This window comes from Coregonus clupeaformis, chromosome 15 (genome assembly GCF_020615455.1).
Source record: "Coregonus clupeaformis isolate EN_2021a chromosome 15, ASM2061545v1, whole genome shotgun sequence".
Classification (NCBI taxonomy): domain Eukaryota; kingdom Metazoa; phylum Chordata; class Actinopteri; order Salmoniformes; family Salmonidae; genus Coregonus; species Coregonus clupeaformis.
This window is the reverse complement of record NC_059206.1, coordinates 46,593,686-46,615,656: the sequence shown is the minus strand read 5'-3', so window position 1 is coordinate 46,615,656 and position 21,971 is coordinate 46,593,686. Positions and strand designations below refer to the sequence as shown.

At 43.4% G+C, this 21,971-nt stretch overlaps 3 protein-coding genes across 4 annotated transcripts in view; all 3 read right to left on the bottom strand.

Annotated features, from left to right (window-relative positions):
* Positions 1 to 7,569, bottom strand: part of LOC121582189 (malignant fibrous histiocytoma-amplified sequence 1 homolog) — a 29,312-nt gene extending 21,743 nt beyond the window's left edge. Inside the window, exon 1 of the mRNA XM_041897827.1 lies at positions 2,928 to 7,569. Coding sequence (XP_041753761.1) covers positions 2,928 to 5,865 — 2,938 coding nt within the window. The 5' untranslated portion in view covers positions 5,866 to 7,569. The remainder of the gene's footprint in view (positions 1 to 2,927) is intronic.
* An 82-nt stretch (positions 7,570 to 7,651) lies between these two features.
* On the bottom strand, positions 7,652 to 10,145 carry LOC121582195 (3'-5' exoribonuclease 1-like). The gene is made up of 7 exons (XM_041897839.1): positions 9,681 to 10,145; positions 9,356 to 9,528; positions 8,958 to 9,180; positions 8,700 to 8,783; positions 8,467 to 8,576; positions 8,242 to 8,356; positions 7,652 to 8,127 (listed from the first exon to the last, which is right to left on the bottom strand). Exons 1-7 carry the CDS (start codon positions 9,756 to 9,758, stop codon positions 7,885 to 7,887), a joined length of 1,026 nt encoding a protein of 341 aa, XP_041753773.1. The 5' UTR covers positions 9,759 to 10,145; the 3' UTR covers positions 7,652 to 7,884.
* A 4,888-nt stretch (positions 10,146 to 15,033) lies between these two features.
* On the bottom strand, positions 15,034 to 19,300 carry LOC121582197 (protein phosphatase 1 regulatory subunit 3B). Of its 2 annotated transcripts, none has more exons than XM_041897843.2 (2): positions 19,223 to 19,300; positions 15,034 to 16,384 (listed from the first exon to the last, which is right to left on the bottom strand). In XM_041897843.2, the coding sequence occupies exon 2, from the start codon at positions 16,351 to 16,353 to the stop codon at positions 15,490 to 15,492; it is 864 nt and encodes a 287-aa protein (XP_041753777.1). In that variant the 5' UTR covers positions 16,354 to 16,384; positions 19,223 to 19,300; the 3' UTR covers positions 15,034 to 15,489. The 2 variants fall into 2 exon arrangements, with proteins under 2 accessions (XP_041753777.1, XP_041753776.1); XM_041897842.2 differs by lacking the exon at positions 19,223 to 19,300 and adding an exon at positions 18,953 to 19,211.
* Positions 19,301 to 21,971: the final 2,671 nt, after the last annotated feature.

Sequence of the window (21,971 nt, the reverse complement as noted above, 5' to 3'; positions counted from 1 at the left end):
CATGCCTTTGTTCGATTCAGAGACGTCAGACCGAAACAGATGCAAGGAAAAGATTATTGAGATGGAGGTCTTCTCTCTAGATTCCACAGAAGAAAGATTATATTCAAGTCCTCCATGTTTAGTCTGCTGGAGAGAGAGGAGCCCCAACACAGAGTCAACAAGCTGCAGCAGCCAAAAACATGGCCATATTAGGACAGATGAAAAGCTGTGCAGCTAAATGGAGGAGGAACACAGGTTGTGAAAAAGGTAGAACATTTTCATTTCTACAGGGACAAAGTAGTGGTAAAGGGACATTATAAAGGAGTTGAATCCCCAATGTTTTTACAGGAGAGCAAATCTATAGCAACCATTGAGTTGCTCCAGTGAACACAACAAGAGGGCACATTCCCATGGCAACAGGCAGGTGCAGCTGAGAGCCAGTCACCTGCAAAGTAACTACTTGAGTCAGTTGTTCTAGTTCAGCTATTGGCCAGTCTAAATTAATAAGCTCACAGCTGGGGTGGGTCGGAAGTAGGCTACAGTGCACAGGGTTAAAGTTCCATTAATTGAATTCCAAATCACTAACCTGCAACACATTACATCCCCCCCCCCCACGCAAACAAAACCGTCACCTCCCTTCCCTCTCACCCCATTCACTTTGTCAAAGTCTCCCAAGCATGATATCACGTCCAGCCTTGCTTCAATAAATACCCAAGCAGAAAGACTAGCTTGTGGTAGAGTAACTCTCTCACTCCTATCTAGCAGAGATTAGAATGATGCATGCCATGAAATGTGACACATTTACATAAGCACTAAGTAGTCACCATCTAGTTACTCCTCAGTTAAATAAACTGTTGGTGTCTACAGGACAATCACCTTGATAAACGTAATCCCTATATGTTGTGCCTTGCAAAATGTTGCAAACTACAACAGTATACAACAGTGCGTACTTTCCTCCTAACTCTCCTCTACTACAGTATATTACATATCATCTATCTGCCAGAGAACTGCCTTCCTTTAATCTACCGGCCAGTGTATGTGCCTAGCTAAGCTCCAGCGTATTAGTATAGCAGGCGCTGGTCTGTGTCCCGGCTCCCGGGCCAGTCAGACGGACGGTTGCGCCGGAAGCCTAGGCATGCCAGTGGAATAGCTCTGAAAAAGCACTGTCTCATGTGTACTGATTCAAAGCAGCAACGCCGCAGACGTGAACTAATCCACAAAAGACCGCCAAAGCCCACCCTGGGCCAGAGAGAGCGAGAGGGAGAGGTGGATGAGGGGATTGAAGCGTGAAAACGAGAGTATGTGTGGAGCTGACATAGGGAGAAATCAAATGAGGGTAGGAGGGCCAGGGATTGGGGTAGCTCCCCATCCAGCCAAGACCCAGCCGTCATTCTCTTGCCTGCTCAATTTAGGACCACAACTAAATGACGATATCAACAATCCTGGTTGACGCATAGCTCCAGCACTACAGACTGCTGCAGCAGAAGATACAAACAAGATCTGCATTATGAAAAGGCCTATTTAAAAACACTATTTAAAAAGGGAAAGACATCAGTCTGGCAGATTTTCTGTCTTTGATAGGGGCAGGAAAAGGAGTAGGCACTCTATTCACATACAAAAGAGTGCACTCGAGGTAATACGATGACATCACAACAAAATGATCTCATACTAGCAGCAGTAATGAGACAATGTAGGCCTACACTTTTCCCACTGAATGCATAAATAGGGAGACCTTTACTGATCTTGCCATATGGGCTTACACAGGTCTACTGATGTCTGGATGGCATAGTTTTTTTTGTCTACATAATGTGGTTCAAGCATTCATGACATTAGCCTGAAGAAGGCACAGTGATGCCGAAACGGTGGTTTTTTTACCCAATAAATTACTAGGGGGTTATACATATGGAGTGTGCGACTCGCTTTATTTTTATAGCTTACAGTTTATTCACCGTTAGTCAGCACCTCTACACTAAATAATTTTCTCTGGGTGTGCGCCAGCTCATGCTTTTTAATGGAAGGCTTTGTGTATCATAACAAAGAGCCGACAATGGGCTTGCTCGTGCTGTATGATCCATCTACTATAGTCACATTCCAAGAAAATAAAGCACATTGTGTTGCCATGGCAACCCTCAGTCTACACCACCATGTCAGAACTTGCCCATGATCTCAGCCATAGGCCGAGAACAGACAGCTCGGAGGCCAATTTGTGTCTCAGAGGTGGGGCTTGAGCCCACGGAGCTCTTCCCCCCTCCCTCTTTTAGCTGAGCTAATGTCACCAACAGCCGCACTGTAGCCTTTGTGTAGCCTCCATCCCCCACTGACTGACTGAACTTAAACCTAACGAGTCATTCTCACACGAACACAGCAATAAACCCCTATTTTGATTGACTATAGCACAAGAGCAGTGCATGAGTGTACAGAATGGCTTTCACTTTCTCACTCAATCCTCCAAAGATTGTTTGACGCACTCATAATAGGTCGGAACATCTTACTGTTGGGTAATTCCACGGAGTGATGCTGACTCAAATTTGTTGTCGTTATTAGCGGTTCATTATTCTCTTTCATCCATTGAAATGAATCGCAGGAGAGGAGTATGTCATGAAAAACACATGTATCAGATGTCCCCTCCATGAGATATTTCCATAATGCCATGATGATTCTAAACCACTGGTAACTGATATACTTGAGTATAATTTTACACTTCAAGTTGCACTCACCACATATAACACTCAACATTCCCATTAAAATAATGCAAATAGGGGCGGGGTAATGTAAGCTACAAAGTCCTTTACACATCTTTGCTAAATTAGAAGTGTGAGAATGAAAATTAGCCTACTTCTGGGAGGCTTGACAAGGGACTCGATAGAGAGAGAGGGACTCGATAGAGAGGGGGACGAGAAAGAGAGTGAAAGAGAATCCAAGAGTCAGAGGGGGAAAAGCATGTTTACCTGGGAAGGTGTGTGGGTTGGGTGACCCTCTTTTGAGGCACTTGGAACACAGAACATGAACAGTATAGTAGAGCCCGGGCCACTCCTGCAGAAGGACATTGAGCTCCTCAACCAGTGGTGTTATCGCTTGCCAAGCAGTCCAGATATTTGGCAGGGAGGCATGGCTGGCTATGGACAGTGTCTCGGACTGCAGCCTGCCCCGAGCCGGACGGTAGCTGACCACCACAGGCACTTTACCACGATAGGCAAATATCTGGTGCCTCCCATCTGACCTCTGAACCACATGGCTGTTGATCTGCACACTGTAGCGTGCAAACAGTCCAGGAGGGAAGAGAAATGGGAAGCTGTATTCAATCTTCAACTGCTCCACAGAGAAGAAAGGACTAGCAGCCACTGAGCTCCCGTTCACCCAGGCCTCGGCATGGGGCTCCTCATTGCTGACATAGCTTGGGAACTTGTACCAGATGGTGGCCCCGTTCAGAGGCTTGCTGCGGGGCTTGTTGATGCAGTAGCAGACCCCCATCTTCTCCAGCAGCTCCATGATGAGGTGGAGGTCCTGTTGGGTCTGGATGAGAGGTCTCAGGAGCAGCCGGATGACGTTGGAAGGCAGGAGGCCGTGGCTGAGGAAGCCCTCCACATGGTGCTGTAGATGGGTAGCCCGGAGATTCTCTTCCTTCTCCCCCTCTATAACCACACTGGCCCTACCCTTGTCCCCCCTCGCACCATCTGACAGTAGCCTCTCCAGCAACGTGGACTCATCCCTCTGGAAGAAGACATTGAGGATGGCGATGAAGCGTGGCAGGTTGTGGAAGACGTACTCTTTTAGTGTCAGACTGTCCTCGAAGTAGAGTAGCTTCCCACTCTCATGCAGGTAGGACAGGGCACTCTGCAGGCGGTCCTCTGTGAGTCCTGCCTGGAGGCCCAAGCGGGCCGAGTCCCACCACGAGAGCCACAGGTCCTGGGGCTTAAAGTGCAGCTCCTCCAGCATCTGCCAGGACTTGGGCAGCACACGGTGGAGGTTGGGGAAGATGTCCCTGTGGTCAGCCACTGACATGAGCTTCTCCCTCAGCCTCTGGATGTTTCTCTGGCTCTCCGTGCAGCTGACACACAGGACAGGGGACAGGATCTGCAGCCTGTGGTTCAGCATGTACTGCAGCTGGGCTTTTTTTCGTCTCAGGTTCTTGTCTGTGACGCCGTAGAAGAGGATATGAGGACTGGAGGTGCGGATGTTGTAGCCCTGTTCCAGGGCCTGGTCCACCTGTTGGGCGAGGGTCCGCAGACAATGGCTGTCCCACTTCTCCTGCAGGGCAATCTGTCTGTGGATATCCAGGCTCTTCTCTTCCACCTCCATGTCGCCACACAGGTCTGTGTGTGTGCCCACCATGCACACCACAGCGTGGGGCACTTTGGCACTGAGGAGGTGGAGGAAGTACCCCACGTGGGCGTAAAAGTTATTGGGTGAGTACGCTTTCAGATTCACAACGAGGATGTACAGAGCACCGGGTGAGAGAAAAAAAGGTTTGATGAGGTCATAGTTTGGCTTCCCTGACAGGTCATACACTAAAAATGTAAGACTGCGATCGGCGTCCGCTACCCAGTTAGTCACATCAATCCCTTTGTTTCCCTGAGCAGAGTTGGCATCCTGCTGCTCACTCACCACACTCTGTCTGAGCCTTGTTTTCCCAGCATTTTTCATTCCCATCAGGACCAGTTTTAACCTGGGCTTCACAGCGAGTTGGGAATGTGCGAGTTCCTTTTGATAGGCAGCGATGTAGGGGATTCCCTTCATACAGACCTCATAGGGAGGCTGGATGAGGGGGTTATCCTTCACCTTCCAAATGTTTACCTTGGAGAGTTTTCCAAAGTTATCTGGAAGTATGGCTATTTGATTACCCTGTAAAACAAGCTCTTCCAATCTCTCTAGCTCCACAATGGAGTCAGGCAGATAAGTAATCTTATTATTGTCCAACCAGAGGTTTGCCAGCCTACGCAGCTGGCCTATCTCCTCTGGGACAAAAGACAGTTTATTTCTGCTCAGGTAAAGCTCGTCTAGTCCTGTGATGTTTAGGATAACCTGGGGAAACTCCTCAAACTCATTAGAGGAAAGATTGACCATTTTAAGTCTCTGCAGGTTTCCAAAGGAACGAGGCAGAGCTGCTAGGTTGTTACTGTCCAGCATCAGGCTCTCCAGGTTGTGCAGCTGACAGAATGTGTCAGGTAACGAGGAGATGTGAATGCTGCTAAGCCACAGGATCTTGATGAACTGCAGTTTCATGATGTCCCCTGGTAGACACGCAAATGTATTCCCTGAGCAGTCGAGCTCCTCCAGGTCACTGAGGGCAAGAATCTCCGGGGGAAACTGGTTCAGGTTGTTGTGGTCGGCATCCAGAGTACGGAGCCTCCTGAGCTGTGAGAAGGACCTGGGGAAATCACGTATGTCATTGAAGCTTATGTCCAGCTCCTCCAAGAACTGCAGTGCCCCAATCTGTGACGGCAGGTACTGGATCTTGTTGTGACTGATGCAGAGCTTTTTCAGCCCCTTCAGCAGGCCTATATCCTCAGAGAAGTGGCTCAAGCAGTTGTGGCTCATGTCCAGTTCCACAAGTTGACCCAGTTCAAACACCACAAAAGGAACTGTGACAAATTTGTTCCTGCGGAGGACAAGGATACGCAGGTTTGTGAGGGTGGCCCCCAATCCTTCTGGTAATTCCTGCAGTGAGTTATTGCCCAAATTGAGCACCTCTATCTCGCTTATATTTTCAGGTAGAATTATCCTCTCCCGGTCTTTGGAGCAGATAGTGAGCTGACGCAGGTTGCTTCGCACCTTCCTAGAGCGGACAGCAGCATCTCTCCACAGCTTAACCGTTTTGAGATTGTTCTCCTTGTCCTCCATGGCTTTGCAGACCGACCCCTCCTCGTTTTCATTGAGAGGAATCATCAATTATCCTGGCAGCATCGTGGTCTAGGTGCTTCTTTTATCGATTAGTGTTCTTATCATCAACAATCCAAACAACGGGGAAAACGACAGTAACTCCATTTCGAGTAGGAGCAAGAAATAATGCTTTTCAATCCTATCAAGACGATTGGACCTGGCCAGCAGCGCTTCACGCATCTTCTTTTATCTACGGCCGCGAACTACACAATAAAAAGGGAAACCTACCACAATTTCAAGTCCATTTTAAAATCCAGGCGTTTCGGCTGGCCCCGCCAGCACATTCTCTGGTATCGTAGCATCCAATCGCGTCCCATTATCAAACAAACAATGCATGAAATCAAACAACGGGAACGGTCACTTCTCCTTATGACGCTACTCTCTCTGCCTGTGTTCTCTCGTGAACTGCAGTCCTTCCTGCTCAGGGACGTGTGGAACAGCAACAACGCCTAGAACACCCTGCGTCAGATTTTTTGCCCACCTTGGTTAAGTTATTGATCGATTGCCCATGATGAGGAAAAGCTATTATTATTACTAGGCAAGAACATTGATAAGAATAAATAAAGGAATATTATGTTTGTTTATTCCAGAGAGAGACAGAAGTGTTTTCCATTTTATTTAGATCTATTTTCCCCACCAACTGATGAGTTGAGAAAGTTACATTAATTATTCAGCAAATTTTCCTGGTCATAGATGGGATATAAAATGCTTATAAGAAATAAAACCAAATAGTACATAATTTAGTTTCTGCAATGCTATTTCGATCAAGCACCAGATTTCATGTTCCCCGCTTCCAAAGGTTATTTTCAGTAGGAGACATTGAAACTTGCATGATGTAATGAGTTCTCTGCGTCATAAGGAAAGGTTCGTGAGCAAGCATTTCACTGTAAAGTCTACACAAGTTGTATTCGTCGCATGTGATAACATTTGATTTGATGTATCATTGGGGGCAAATACAAAATACGGTAACACTTTCTCTTGGTATTCCTTTGATGATAAACTGCGTGTTGTTTATACCGTGAGTTACATGTGCTTTGTCTCCATCTAACGGCTATGATGTGAATGCACAGGGTTTGGCAAAGCCATTACGTCACCATATCATATTGGATTGTGTTGAAACGAGACATTACTTACAGTTGAAATTTGATTTGTTTTCTACATAACATAAAAAGGGCATAATGCTTTTCTCTTGAACCTGATACCATGAAGCAAAGAAATGTTAGGCATGTTAGAGGTTGCACCGTTTGTAAATTATAATTTATGCAAATGTATGCTAGTTTGTATTACAATTGTCCTTCTCCATCTTTTAGCGTTGACACTGTATATTGAACAGTCATGTTTAACTTTTCATTTTGAGTCCATGAAGTTCAAACTGATTACAAAATGCAGCACAAACAAAAACCGAGAGACGATACATGTTAAGGACTGTCAAAGCCCTTTAAACTATACTGCCCCCAGAAAGTAAAGAAAGTAGGCTAAACATAAGGAAATATGTATTAGTATTAAAAGAGAAATTGTTTTATACAATAGCTCATACATTCTTAGCCCACGAGCTTGTGCATGTGCATTGCTTACACCACACTTAAAGCAGACATATCCTCAATTTTCTTGAACCGGTTTTAGAGTGGACCCAAGTTAAATAAGCACACAAAAGCCTTGTGTGCTCTGTAAAATAAATAAAAACTGAAGCCAAGCCTCTAACAGACAGCGAAATAAATAAATAAAAACTGAAGCCAAGCCTCTAACCCCCAGCGAAATTAAAATTATTCTTTAAAGAAATCCACAGAGGCTGTTAAAAAGCAGAAACACCATTTTTATTGTGGGAAGTGGCACTACTAGTGCAATTAAAAAGACTATCTACACAGTCCCACAATTTGTGACAAAAAATTGACTCAGATTGAGTGGGAAAAGTGCAATGAATTTTCAAGTCATGGGGGTAAAATAGACATGGGAAGCCTGCTTGAAGGTCTCAATGTAGAAGTCTCACAGAGCAAGGGGATGGGGAGCTGAGGTCAAGGTGGGGGGCTAGTCTCTGCTGCGAGGGGTATGTGGGGGTGGGGCTCCTTCCACAGGGGCAGAGCTGGGCACAGTCCGCAGCTGTCCTTCGTGCATGCGCTCGTTGATGCGCAGTTGGCAGCCGTCCTGCAGCATGCGCAGCGCAATGCGGGCAATGTTCCGCGAGTCATCCAGGCCAGAGTGAGGGCGGCCCTCGTATTGAAGTCCCAGCTTCTCCAGCATGCTGCTCAGCTTGGTCTGGGTACGATGGACCTGTGAAAAAGAAAGTGAGGATTCTAGTTCTATTGTTCTACTCAACATATCTAAAGGATTGTGTCTAACGTGTCTACATTTAGAGAGATATTTCTGCTCATTTCATATCATAACCTTATAGAAGTTTCCGTATAATTTTTTGATGTTGATCCACTTCTTCGCAAACTGTGGATATGAGAGACGATTTAAACGGCACTGGGTGTTCATGAACTTGCTCATGTCCCAAGATCTGTGGAAATAACAAAGCACATAGTTGTACTAATGAGAACACTTAATATCTCGCTAGTTATCATTAATACACAAAAGTAGTGTTAGTACCCTCTGCCCACACTGACGTACCCATCTGTAAGAATGGCGTATTTGTATTTTGTGCCAAGCTCTTTCTCCTGAAGCCAGAGCACCACCCGCTTAAGAACATCAGGGAACGTGTCTGCTTCATCCACCATTTTCTGACCCAAAAAAAGAACAGTTAGAAAACTCTTATATGAACATTACATTGTGTGAAGTATTGTGGATCATAGTATTCTAGTCCTTCAAGTTGGTTTAGTCAACATCTATGTCCGGTGTCTCACCTGTGTTATCCCTGTCAACTTTATGCAGAACTCTGACAACTGTGTGTTGACTTCTGGTCTGACATATTCCTGAAAGCTGTCCTCCTACAATGAAATCCAGTGTCATTCATGATAACAAAACATGTGTGCATGTGTGTGTTTAAGTTGTATTATTTGCGTCAACTACTAATGTGAACTAAAAGGTCCATACATCTATGACAGTACACACAAGCCTTACAATGCATTGATTCTAACAATGTCCCCTCCTCACTTACTCACAATGTCTAAAGTGTGCGTGTTGAACAGGACCATTGGGAACTCAATGATTTCATGCGTGAAGTCAGGGGGGTTGTCCTGTTCACACGTTGCCTCAAAGTCCACAACACAGATGAAGTCGTAGTAGGTATCAGTTGGTCCACCGTCTGTCACAGACTGCATCAACGACAGCTTCTGCTTCTTGTAGTAGTTCTTCAACCGCTTCTTCATCACATCCTTTACACCTCTACACACAGAGAGAGCGAGCGAGAGACACTTGGGATCATGGAACATGTTCAGTGATATGGATCTTTTTCAGTGACATGCCAAGCAGCTCTCGGATTTCCTAACACAGATATCCTGATCCTCAATGGATTACGTTTGTAGCCATCTCCTGCTGAAACACAAGTGTTCCTACATACCTTGTGTCAAGCTTCAACTCTGCCAGTTTGGACCGAAGCTCATCCTTGTTCATGCGGTTGATATGTCCATTTGCAAGAGCAATCTCTTTGTAAACAGGATCACTGAACTCGCCTCGAGTAGAAGATACTTGATGGACGGGTTCACCAATGTTACTACACACTTTGCTACAAGACTTGACATAGAGAAAGGAATATAACGTTAGTCACATACGTAGATAACTAGTTTAAAACATCACCTGGCTGTTATTCCTACTCCAATCCAGTTAGCTGCGTTAGCTGACGCTACACTACTGTAGCAGAGTTAGCTGTAGTGTACAGTACTAACCTTGTCATCTTCCTCGGGTTTAGAGGACAATTTCACATTGTCACCTTTGTCTTGAATATTCTCCTTGTATTCCTCCATTCTTGAGGGATAGGATTGTCTCAACCAACTAATCAAAATATGTTAACTAGAAATAAAATGTTTGCGTGCTACTTGCTAGCTAACTGGTAGATGTCTCTTGTAGCAGACAATCCTCCTGTCATGTCCTCTCGGTTTCCGCGCGTTCTTCCCGCGTGTCAGTGCTCTTCAAAAATATATTTATCCGAAGTTTGTCGCTGAACAACGGTAAAGTTACATGATAGACACTTTGCGTTATTCATGTCTTTCCAACCTTATTCCGACAAGACACATTTTACATATACATTTGGATGGCTAGCTAGCAAGCTAAAATGTAAAATATTTTGGAAAAATATAAACAATCAAACGTACTCTCCGGTTGCAGTTCCGGTTCAACTTGACGCCTAAAATACATTAGCGACACCCGCTGACATGGAAGACCATTACACCAGTAAATCGACAACAAGGCTCCTCTTTAGTTCAATCTAAGCAAGGAGGCACAAGAAAGTAACAAGCAATCAATCGAATTACACTGAACAAAAATATAAACGCAACATGTAAAGTGTTGGTCACACAACACAATGCCACAGATGTCTCAAGTCGAGGGAGTGTGCAATTTGCATGCTGGAAGGAATGTCCACCAGAGCTGCTGCCAGATAATTTAATGTTAATTTCTCTACCATAAGCCGCCTCCAATGTCATTTTAGAGAATTTGGCAGTACGTCCAACCAGCCTCACAACCGCAGACCACATGTATGGCGTTGTGTAAGCGAGAGATTTGCTGATGTCAACATTGTAAACAGAGTGCCCTATGGTGGCGGTGGGGTTATTGTATGGGCAGGCATAAATTACAGACAACAAACACAATTAAATTGTATCAATGGCAATTTGAATGCACAGAGATTCCTTGAAGAGATCCTGAGGCCCATTATCGTGCCATTCATCTGCCGCCATAACCTCATGTTCCAGCATGATAATGCACGGCCCCATGTCGCAGGGTGCTGTACACAATTCCTGGAAGCTGAAAATGCCCCAGTTCTTCCATGGTCTGCATACTCACTAGACATGTCACCCATTGAGCATGTTTGAGATGCTCTGGATCGACGTGTATGACAGCGTGTTCCAGTTCCCGCCAATATGCAGCAACTTCGCACAGCCATTGAAAAGGAGTGGGAAAACATTCCACATGCCACAATCAACAGCCTGATCAACTCTATGCGAAGGAAAATGGTGGTCACACCAGATACTGACTGGTTTTCTGATCCACAACCCTACCTTTTTTTAAAGGTATCTGTGACCAACAAATGAATTTCTGTATTCCCAGTCATGTGAAATCCATAGATTAGGGCCTAATGAATTTACTTCAATTGACTGATTTCCTTATATGAATTGTAACTGTAAATCTTTGAAATTGTTGCATGTTGCCTTGATATTTTTGTTAAGTACACAATCATTGCAAAGCTACAGTACATTGGTGGTCACAGCACAACTCATGCAGAAATACCGGTGCTTACACTGTGCATGGAAAGTTGATATAACAGTGGGATGTGAATTATTCTCAAATTAAATTAATTTAATAACTTCACATAATTGTAAGGTGTGGTTCCACATACATACAGTGCATTTGGAAAGTATTCAGACCCCTTGACTTTTTCCACATTTTGTTACGTTAAGGCCTTATTCTAAAATGTATTAAATTGTTTTTTTCCCCCTCAATCGCCACACAACACCCCATAATGACAAAGCAAAAGCAGTAGTTTTTTTTGCAAATGTAAAAAATAAAAGATATAAACGGAAATATCACATTTACATAAGTATTCAGACCCTTTACTCAGTACTTTGTTGAAGCCCCTTTGGCAGTGATTACAGCCTCGAGTCTTCTTGGGTATGATGCTAAAAGCTTGGCACAGCTGTATTTTGGGAGTTTCTCCCATTCTTCTCTGCAGATCCTCTCAAGCTCTGTCAGGTTGGGTCGGGAGCGTCGCTACACAGCAATTTTCAGGTCTCTCCAGAGATGTTCGATCGGGTTCAAGTCCGGGCTCTGGCTGGGCCACTCAAGGACATTCAGAGACTTGTCCCGAAGCCACTCCTGCGTTGTCTTGGCTGTGTACTTTGATCGGTCGTTGTCCTGTTGGAAGGTGAACCTTCGCCCCAGTCAGAGCTCCTGAGGTGGTTTTCATAAAGGATCTCTCTGTACATTGCTCCGTTCATCTTTCCCTTGATCCTGACTAGTCTCCCTGCCGCTGAAAAACATCCCCACAGCATGATGATGCCACCACGCTTCACCGTAGGGATGGTGCCAGGTTTCCTCCAGACGTGACGCTTGGCATTCAGGTCAAAGAGTTCAATCTTGGTTTCATCAAACCAGATAATCTTGTTTAGGTGCCTCTTGGCAAACTCCAAGCGGGCTGCCATGTGCCTTTTACTGAGGAGTGACTTTCGTCTGGCCACTCTACCATAAAGGCTTGATTGGTGGAGTGCTGCAGAGATGATTGTCCTTCTGGAAGGTTCTCCCATATCCACAGAGGAACTCTGGAGCTCTACCAGTGACCATCGGGTTCTTGGTCACCTCCCTTGGTCAGCTCTAGGAAGAGTCTTGGTGGTTCCAAACATCTTCCATTTAAGAATGATGGAGGCTGCTGTGTTCTTGGGGACCTTCAATGCTGTAGAAATTTGTAGGTACCCTTCCCGAGATCTGTGCCTTGACACAATCCTGTCTCGGAGCTCTACGGACAATTCCTTCGACCTCATGGCTTGGTTTTTGCTCTGACATAAACTGTCAACTGTGGGACCTTAAATAGACAGGTGTGTGCCTTTCCAAATCATGTCCAATCAATTGAATTTACCACAGGTGGACTCCAATCAAGTTGTAGAAACATCTCAAGGATGATCAATGAAAACAGGATGCACCGGAGCTCAATTTCGAGTCTCATAGCAAAGGGTCTGAATACTTATGTAAATAAGGTATTTCTGTTTTATTTTTTAATACATTTGCAAACATTTCTAAAAACTTGTTTTGGTTTTGTCATTATGGAGTATTGTGTGTAGATTGATGAGGAAAAAAACTAATTTAATCAATTTTAGAATAAGGCTGTAACGTAACAAAATTTGGAAAAAGTAAAAGGGGTGAATACTTCCCGAATGCACTGTACATTAATCTAAAAGACTATAATTCTGGATTTCATATAAGAGAATTAGGCTTAGTCCCTATGTCCTACCCATGTCCATGCAACCAGCCGTAAGTGTTACTGGGAGTTCTAGCTGTGTTTGTGATGTCTATTTGTCTAATAAAGTCTCCAATCAGGGTCCCCCAGATTCAACGAGTTTGTGAGTCACATGACCTTGCATAACCATGCTCTTTTACACTGTGTACACTAAATGTTTGCTCATCTAAATCTGAAACATTAGAATTTGAAATGGGGAGGAGTGTTAACTTTCATAAAGGTGCAATGCAATGTGTCTGAGTTTTATGTCAGGTCATCCCGCCAAGGGAAATGTGCTCTCTCATTGCAGAACCTTTTCCTTTCTCAAAAATCTAAATGATTTGCTGTGCTCAACTGAATGATAGGTCTATGAGGAACACACAAAAAGTAGGTAGTCATTACTGCCTAGAATCCACGTAGTCAACTTACTGTAGTTGAGCAACATACCTGAGAATTGTTTGTGATGAATTGTGTCTGTTGTTGACTCAACTTCATGTCAGGTCAACAGAAATTCACACTCATTGTAGAGCCCTTTTCCTTAATCAAGTTTGTCATCACTTATAAGACCCTTTATAAAGGCAGCAAATTGCTCTTAGTGATCAAGACAGATCAGACTATTCTCCCCCTCACTCAGTTCATTTTTTGTGTGTTTGGTATAGTATTGAACTCTTCAGTAAACAGTCTTATCTGTTAATGTATGGCTTGGTGCATGGTGTCCAAGGGTCTTGCTGAATATAGTTCAGCTGGCAGACCTTTGTCCAGGTTGCCATACATTAACAGATAAGACTGTTTACTGAAGAGTTCAATACTATACCAAACACACAAAAAATGAACTGAGTGAGGGGGAGAATAGTCTCATCTGTCTTGATCACTAAGAGCAATTTGCTGCCTTTATAAAGGGTATTATAAGTGATGACAAACTTCATTAAGGAAAAGGCCTCTACAATGAGTGTGAATTTCTGTTTACCTGACATGAAGTTGAGTCAACAGACACAATTCATCACAAACAATTATTCAATGAGGAGTTTAAATAAATAAACAAAAATATTCTTGCAGAACATATTTAATTCTCTGACATACAAAATCCATCCTTAATACTTGTTCCTTTAAAAACATATCCAATGACTCTTATTTACATAAAGCAGCATAGTGAACACAGTAAAACATTTTAAATCATCAATAGGAGCAGACAGAAATGTGTATTTCTAAGGTTCCAGTCCCAAGGAAATTCCTGCCATTCCCACCCCTTTAAAATTTGATGGATTTGGACACAAACACCCACATACCAGAATGAGCTCAGTACAAACATGGTGCAAATCCTGAAGTGACTTAAAAATCCCTATGTCTATTCTGAAGTCATATCACTTAACTTAAATCAACTTAAAGAACTCAGTGCAAGAAATGTGAAAGTACATGTACATTTTCATTCCAAATCTATTTGTTAAAAATCACTGAAAGTTTCATCATAAACATTGCTCTTCCAATTATTTTGACCTGCATCACACATATCATAACAATGTACATAGTTTTACCAGTTAGTGTAATTTCCTGTTGAGTCAACAATGGATTATCCCAACACATACAGTGGGGTCCAGAATTACTGGATCCCTTGATAAAGATGGGCAAAAGACACTGTATAAAATAAATACAAATACTGAGCTATATTGTATGAAATGTATATTTTCTACTAAAACAACTGCTCAGCGAAAGAGATTTTAAATTAATATCTCAAAAAGATAAAAGGGTCATAATTATTGGATCCTGTTTTCAATAATCCAGCACCCTCCCTTTATGAGGATAACGACACAATTCACAGTATGGATGAGGTATTTTCTGCATATGCATTGTTCTTTCGAAGGCCAAAACCACCATTGGTGTGCGTGGCTAAAGACCACTAATTTCATGTCATATGACAATAGCATATGACAAAAAGGCTCAAGTGTTGTTATCCTCGCAAGGGAAGGGTGCTGGTGTATTGAAAACAGGGGATCCAATCATTTTGACCTCATCTTTGAGATTTGTTTTTTATTTATTGTTAAACAAAATCTTTCTCTGAACAATTGTATTAGTATAAAATAATATATATATTTATTTTTATATAGCATAGAGCTCAGTTTTTGTATTTTTTGTTTTTATACAGTCTTTTTTGCTAATCTTTATCAAGGGATCCAATCATTCCAGGACCCACTCAAGTACAAAAGCTAGATGGTAATTACGTTTTTCTCTTAGTTCAGTAAACATCTACACTGAGATATTCCTGTTTATTAAACCTGCTATGCAATCAGTAAATGTCACATCTGAATATTCAAGTTCTGATCATCCACAGAGAATACAACCCCCATCCCAAAACCTCCATCTGTATAACACCCCCTTTCTTTTTTTCTTTTTGCTATTTTTATTATTATTATTAATATTATTATTATTATTATTATTATTCCCCCGAGCATGGCTAGACTGGCCATCTGTGGTTCAATTTCTTTCGAAAATCACTCATTTTCAGGAAGAGCCCTTTCTCTGAACAAAAAACACTTTACTCTAAGGATGACTGCTTTTCAGTAGTAAGGTCTAATATCCTCATATCCTGCATAACTTGGCCACTCTGGGAACATCCCATGGGAGCACCTGGAACTTCCGTAGAGATCGAAGTGAATTCCAAGATCAAACGAGCGGCTCTGCTGGTTACTGCTGAAGCTGCCCTGGCCGTCCATCTTCAGAGCAGACCAGATGATCCTGTAGTTTCGGCCCTGGTTACCGTCCCAGTATGTCTGGCCATTGACTTTGTAGCAGATGGCAAACTCTATGTGCTTGTGTGGCCTCAGCTCAGCTGGAAGGGAAACCTCGAAGGAAAAGGTGTCACGGTCTGAGCCTGTGTAGGTGTCCTTCAAGTACTGGCACTCCAAGTCCGTGTAGCTTTTCCAAGTGTCAAAGGTCACACGCACCTTGACAGACTTCTCAAAGGACAGGTTTTTGACCTTCACGGTTCCAGCCAGTGCCTTCTCTTTCAGCATGCAGTGCTCTAGGCAGACGAGCTCAGTCTCCAGACGCTGGCGGAACAGCAGGTAATCAGAGGAGGGCTGGGTGAAGTCCAGTACCAGTCTGTCCTCCTCATATGGTAACGTGAGCGAAGAGCTGAACAGCTTTGTGATGTTGAGTGGGATGTCAATAGTGTCAAAATGAGAAAATAACTTCACCTTGGTGAGGGCCAGGCCCTTGTGGTCGGCGAAGGACACTCGCCTTTTAGATTTCCCATTCTTCTCATTAAGCAAATCTGCTTCAGTCTGCATAGGAGGGGCAGAGGGTTTGAACCGCATGCAGGGCTTCAGGCAGGGTCGTAGTGATTGCAGTGATTTTGGGGTCCTCCTGTAGCAGAAGTCGTCGTTTGACAGGTAGAGCGGCATGCCCAATTCAATCGGCATGGTGGACTTGTGAGGAAAGAGGCTGAATAGACTGAGGGAAAAAACAAAGATACCAGAAAGTTGTCATTCGTCCAGCTGCGTCAAACAATGTTTGACAGAATACAAATTCTCTTGTGAAATGCATACAGAATCTTTACTGCTGAATTTGCGTGTGAAACATTATGCAACAGTAGGCTAAGTGCATGGCCACAGAGCAAACATTGCATCAATTTCATCAGCTGATAGATCAACCCCCAAGTTACTCATGTTCAGTCAGCCATCACATGTATTTGGTTGTCTGCTGTATAATATCACTGTTTAAGTTGTCAAAAGGTATTCTCTAACCTACTTGCCCAATGTGTATAATCATGGGTATGGCTTAAGCATTTGTACAATCCATCATGCACTCATTTGGAAAAGGGAAGGTGATCATCCTGAAATGATGTGGGGGGTTTTCTTCTGAAATTCTAAATGAGTTTGAGGTCTCCATAATATCCATATTTCTTGTACATTACCTATTTTATTGGATAGCCTTCTCTTGAGGTGAGGCAGAGGCACTCATTTGATATCTGACAGACTTCCTTATTAGGTTACAGTTTTAAAGGGATACTTCGGGATTTTGGCAATGATGCCCTTTATCCATGTGGTCCTCTGTAGCTCAGCTGGTAGAGCACGGCGCTTGTAACGCCAAGGTAGTGGGTTCGATCCCCGGGACCACCCATACACAAAAATGTATGCACACATGACTGTAAGTCGCTTTGGATAAAAGCGTCTGCTAAATGGCATATTATTATTATTATCTACTTCCCCAGAGTCAGATGAACTTGTGCAGTGGTGGAAAAAGTACCCAATTGTCATACTTGAGTAAAAGTAAAGATACCTTAATAGAAAATAACTCAAGTAAAACTGAAAGTCACCCAGTAAAATACTACTTGAGTAAAAGTCTAAAAGTATTTGGTTTTAAATATGCTTAAGTATCAAAAGTAAAAGTATAAATCACTTCACATTCCTTATATGAAGCAAACCAGGCGGCATATTCACGTTTTTTTTTAAGGATAGCCAGGGGCACACTCCAACACCATTTACAAGCGAAGCATGTGTTTAGTGAGTCCGTCAGATCAGAGGTAGTGGGGATGACCAGGGATGTTCTCTTGAGAAGTGCGTGAATTTGACAATTTTCCTGTCCTGCTAAGCATTCCAAATGTAACGAGTACTTTTGGGTGTCAGGGAAAATGTATAGAGTAAAACGTTTTTTTTTAACTTAAGTACTTTACACCACTGAACTTGTGGATACCATTTTTGTCTCTGTGTCCAGTATGAAGGAAGTTAGAGGTGGTTTCGTGAGCCAATGCTAACTAGCGTTAGCACAAAGACTGGAAGTCTATGGGTATCAAATCAAATATTTTTTTTCAAATCAAATCACATTTTATTTCTCACATGCTTCGAATACAACAGGTGTAGACCTTACCGTGAAATGCTTATTTACAAGCCCTTAACCAACAATGAAGTTCAAGAAAAAGAGTTAAGAAAATATTTATATATGCTAGTATCCACGAGTTCATCTGACTCTGGGGAAGTAGATAAAAGGCCTAATTTCCAAAATCCCCATTTAAAGCCCATTCTTACTTCACTAAACTTGTCCCACTTTACTAACATGAACTTCAGAACTGAAATGCTACAGATATGGCCATTACTTACTCAGTGTTACACACATGCCGTCCTTTATTTTCTAATATATGCCAGACAAGGGCAATTTAGCAGACGCTTTTATCCAATGCAATTTACAGTAGTGATCGTACATTTGCATTCTGGTCCCCCGTGGGAATCGAACCCACAACCCTGGCGTTGCAAACACCATGTTCTACAAACAGAGCCACACCGGACCCATAATTGTGTCTCATTCTGGTTTCAGTTTTTCTGAATGTTCCTTGTGAAACAAAAAACATGGTATACTAACCTGCCAATAAATTGTACCCAACATTAGCTGTTACAGTTTGCGGATAGCCATTGATATGATGGTGACGTTTAAGGATTTGCCTAATCAGCATGTTTTACCATTCCTTCAGGCTACTTGGTGATACTTTCTTAAATCTCGATTCGGAAGTCCCCATTGTCTTATAAACTCCTGTTCTAGTTGCAGGTTGAACCCCAATAATGAGGAAATATTCAGAAAGATATTAAATCCACTTTTTGCACTGAGTGATGAGCCATTTTAGCTAGCAGACATCTCACGTTCCCCAAATTATTTCCATCAACTATTCAGTTCTAAGCGACAACGCGTGACCCAAACAAAGATCTACATACATGCAATAGGCATTTCTCACTTGATACAAAAAGTTGATTTAATATTTTCCTGGATATTGGAAACAGACGCGTATAATACACAGCAGCTTTCCGAATCAAGAACGAAGAAAGTATCGGAAAGTAAAGGTTGGTTTAATGGTGTATGACTGCATTGTCTATTGGCAATATTCAGTGACTGTATATGTTTTCTCGACCTCAGAGAATGAGGTTCGAGTTCCTTGCATATTAATTAACTAAATGTTATAGACTACCACTACGAATTGGATTACAATCCTGCAAAAGTGATACTTTTTATCTAGTCATGAAACAAGCTTACCTTGGGCAGTTTGTTTGCAATGAATTCAGGTAGGATTGACGTGATAGGCTACGTCTACTCTACCAGTCAGAAATCACTATTGCCCTCTCAGCGGTGAAAGCTCCTCTTCCTTGTCGTTTACATGTAGGCTATAATCAATTGTTCTGCAATGTTACTCTACAATTGCTACAAATCAAATGTAACCTGTAACAACTTCACAAACTGTATCCAGTTTCGGTCATGCTGCCGCTTCAAACACCATACTGGGCTCACTTGAACATGTTTGCCTACCTGTAGCCAATCACAGTGGGCGGTGGAGGAGCGCTCCGTGAAAGATTATCTAGAGATAGTCGAATGACCGCTCTAACAATGGAAATACATGTCCTCAAAGATGGAAGGCAGACGGGAGGAGACGAGATCAAAAAAGCTGTTTTTGCTTTGTCATTATGGGGTATTGTGTGTAGATTGATGAGGAAAAGCCGTTTTTTAATCCATTTAGAATAAGGCTGTAACGTAACAAAATGTGGAAAAAGTCAAGGGATCTGAATACTTTCCGAATGCACTGTATATATAGCAACATATATATACAACTTGCCTTGGGACCAATGTGGAGCTGATGAGCAAAGGCGCACTGCCCCAATAAAGCTCGCCAGCTTGTAGTCCTAAACACTGGAAATAAGTTACCTCTGGTTCGTTCAGCCTTTCCTATGGGGAAAATGAATGGAGAAAGAATAGGGTTTTGGGATAAACACCGAAAATAAGGTCAGAGGTTAACGCAGGCTTGGGAGATGTTATACGTTTTGTTCTATAAGAGAACAGCAGTCAGTTAACATTACCTTTATGAATTATGAAGTGTTTATGTGCTTTGTGTTTTTTATTATTACATAAATGCTTCAAAATTCACAAAAAGTGACGTTAGCTGATGAAAATCTCATAGAATAAAATGTAAAAGATCTCCTAAGCCTGTGTTTACCACAGACCTTATTTTTGGTGTTTATCAAAAAACTCTATTCATTTTCCCATAGGCTTTGCCCATGGTGGAGTTAGTACCTACAAAAAGACGCCATTACTATTGCTCTCTATGTGGGCAGCCTTCATGGGTCCAATGTTTTAACCCGCATTGGGCCCACATCATGCCAATATGGGTATGTTTAGTGGGAAAAGATGGGCTCATTTCTGGCAAAGTGAGGGCTGCCCTCACCAGATACGGGCTGCATTTACATATTAGACATTTAGCAGGCGCTCTTATCCAGAGCGACTTACAGTTTGTAGATTCATATTAAGATAGCTAGGTGGGACAAACACATATCACAGTCATATAAGACGCTTATAAGAAATCCCGCTATGCCCTCTGACTAACCATCAAACAAAGAGTCAATACAGGACTAAGATTGAATCGTACTACACCGGCTCCGACGCTCGTCGGATGTGGCAGGGCTTGAAAACTATTACAGACTACAAAGGGAAGCACAGCCGCGAGCTGCCCAGTGACACAACCCTCCAGACGAGCTAAATCACTTCTATGCTCGCTTCGAGGTAAGCAACACTGAAGCATGCATGAGAGCATCAGCTGTTCCGGATGACTATGTGATCACGCTCTCCGTAGCCAATGTAAGTAAGACTTTTAAGCAGGTCAACATTCACAAGGCTGTAGGGCCAGACGAATTACCAGGACGTGTACTCCGAGCATGCGCTGACCAACTGGCAAGTGTCATCACTGACATTTTCAACATGTCCCTGACTGAGTCTGTAATACCAACATGTTTCAAGCAGACCACCATAGTCCCTGTGCCGAAGAACACTAAGGTAACCTGCTTAAATGACTACCGACCCGTAGCACTCACGTCTGTAGCCATGAAGTGCTTTGAAAGTCTGGTCATGGCTCACATCAACACTATAATCCCAGAAACCCTAGACCCACTCCAATTTGCATACCGCCCCAACAGATCCACAGATGATTCAATCTCTATTGCACTCCACACTGCCATTTCCCACCTGGACAAGAGGAACACCTACGTGAAAATGCTATTAATGGACTACAGCTCAGCGTTCAACACCATAGTGCCCTCAAAGCTCATCACTAAGCTAAGGACCCTGGGACTAAAAACCTCCCTCTGCAACTGGATCCTTGACTTCCTGACGGCCGCCCCCAGGTGGTAAGGGTAGGTAACAACACATCCGCCACGCTGATCCTCAACACGGGGGCTCCTCAGGGGTGCGTGCTCAGTCCCCTCCTGTACTCCCTGTTCACCCATGACTGCATTTCCAGGCACGACTCCAACACCATCATTAAGTTTGCAGACGACACAACAGTGGTAGGCCTGATCACCGACAATGATGAGACAGCCTATAGGGAGGAGGTCAGAGACCTGGCCGTGTGGTGCCAGGATAACAACCTCTCCCTCAACGTGATCAAGACAAAGGAGATGATTGTGGACTACAGGGAAAAAAAAGAGGACTGAGCACGCCCCCATTCTCATCGATGGGGCTGTAGTGGAACAGGTTGAGAGCTTCAAGTTCCTTGGTGTCCACATCACCAATAAACTATCATGGTCCAAACACACCAAGACAGTCGTGAAGAGGGCACGACAAAGCCTATTCCCCCTCAGGAGACTGGAAAGATTTGGCATGGGTCCTCTGATCCTCAAAAAATTATACAGCTGCACCATCGAGAGCATCCTGACTGGTTGCATCACCGCCTGGTATGGCAACTGCTCGGCCTCTGACCGCAAGGCACTACAGAGGGTAGTGTGTACAGCCCAGTACATTACTGGGGCCAAGCTTCCTGCCATCCAGGACCTCTATACAAGGCGGTGTCAGAGGAAGGCCCTAAAAATTGTCAAAGACTCCAGCCACCCCAGTCATAGACTGTTCTCTCTGCTAGCGCATGGCAAGCGGTACCGGAGCGCCAAGTCTAGGTCCAAAAGGCTTCTTAACAGCTTCAACCCCCAAGCCATAAGACTCCTGAACAGCTAATCATTGCTACCCAGACTATTTGCATTGCCCCCCCACCCCACCCCACCCCTCTTTTACGCTGTTG

Coding starts and splice junctions, on each gene's coding strand:
- LOC121582197 (XM_041897843.2), bottom strand. CDS start 16,353: ATGCCGATTGAATTGGGCATGCCGCTCTACCTGTCAAACGACGACTTC.
- LOC121582195 (XM_041897839.1), bottom strand. CDS start 9,758: ATGGAGGAATACAAGGAGAATATTCAAGACAAAGGTGACAATGTGAAA. Junction 9,529..9,680: donor AACCCGAGGAAGATGACAAG/GTTAGTACTGTA, acceptor CTCTATGTCAAG/TCTTGTAGCAAAGTGTGTAG. Junction 8,784..8,957: donor ACACGCACACTTTAGACATT/GTGAGTAAGTGA, acceptor ATTTCATTGTAG/GAGGACAGCTTTCAGGAATA.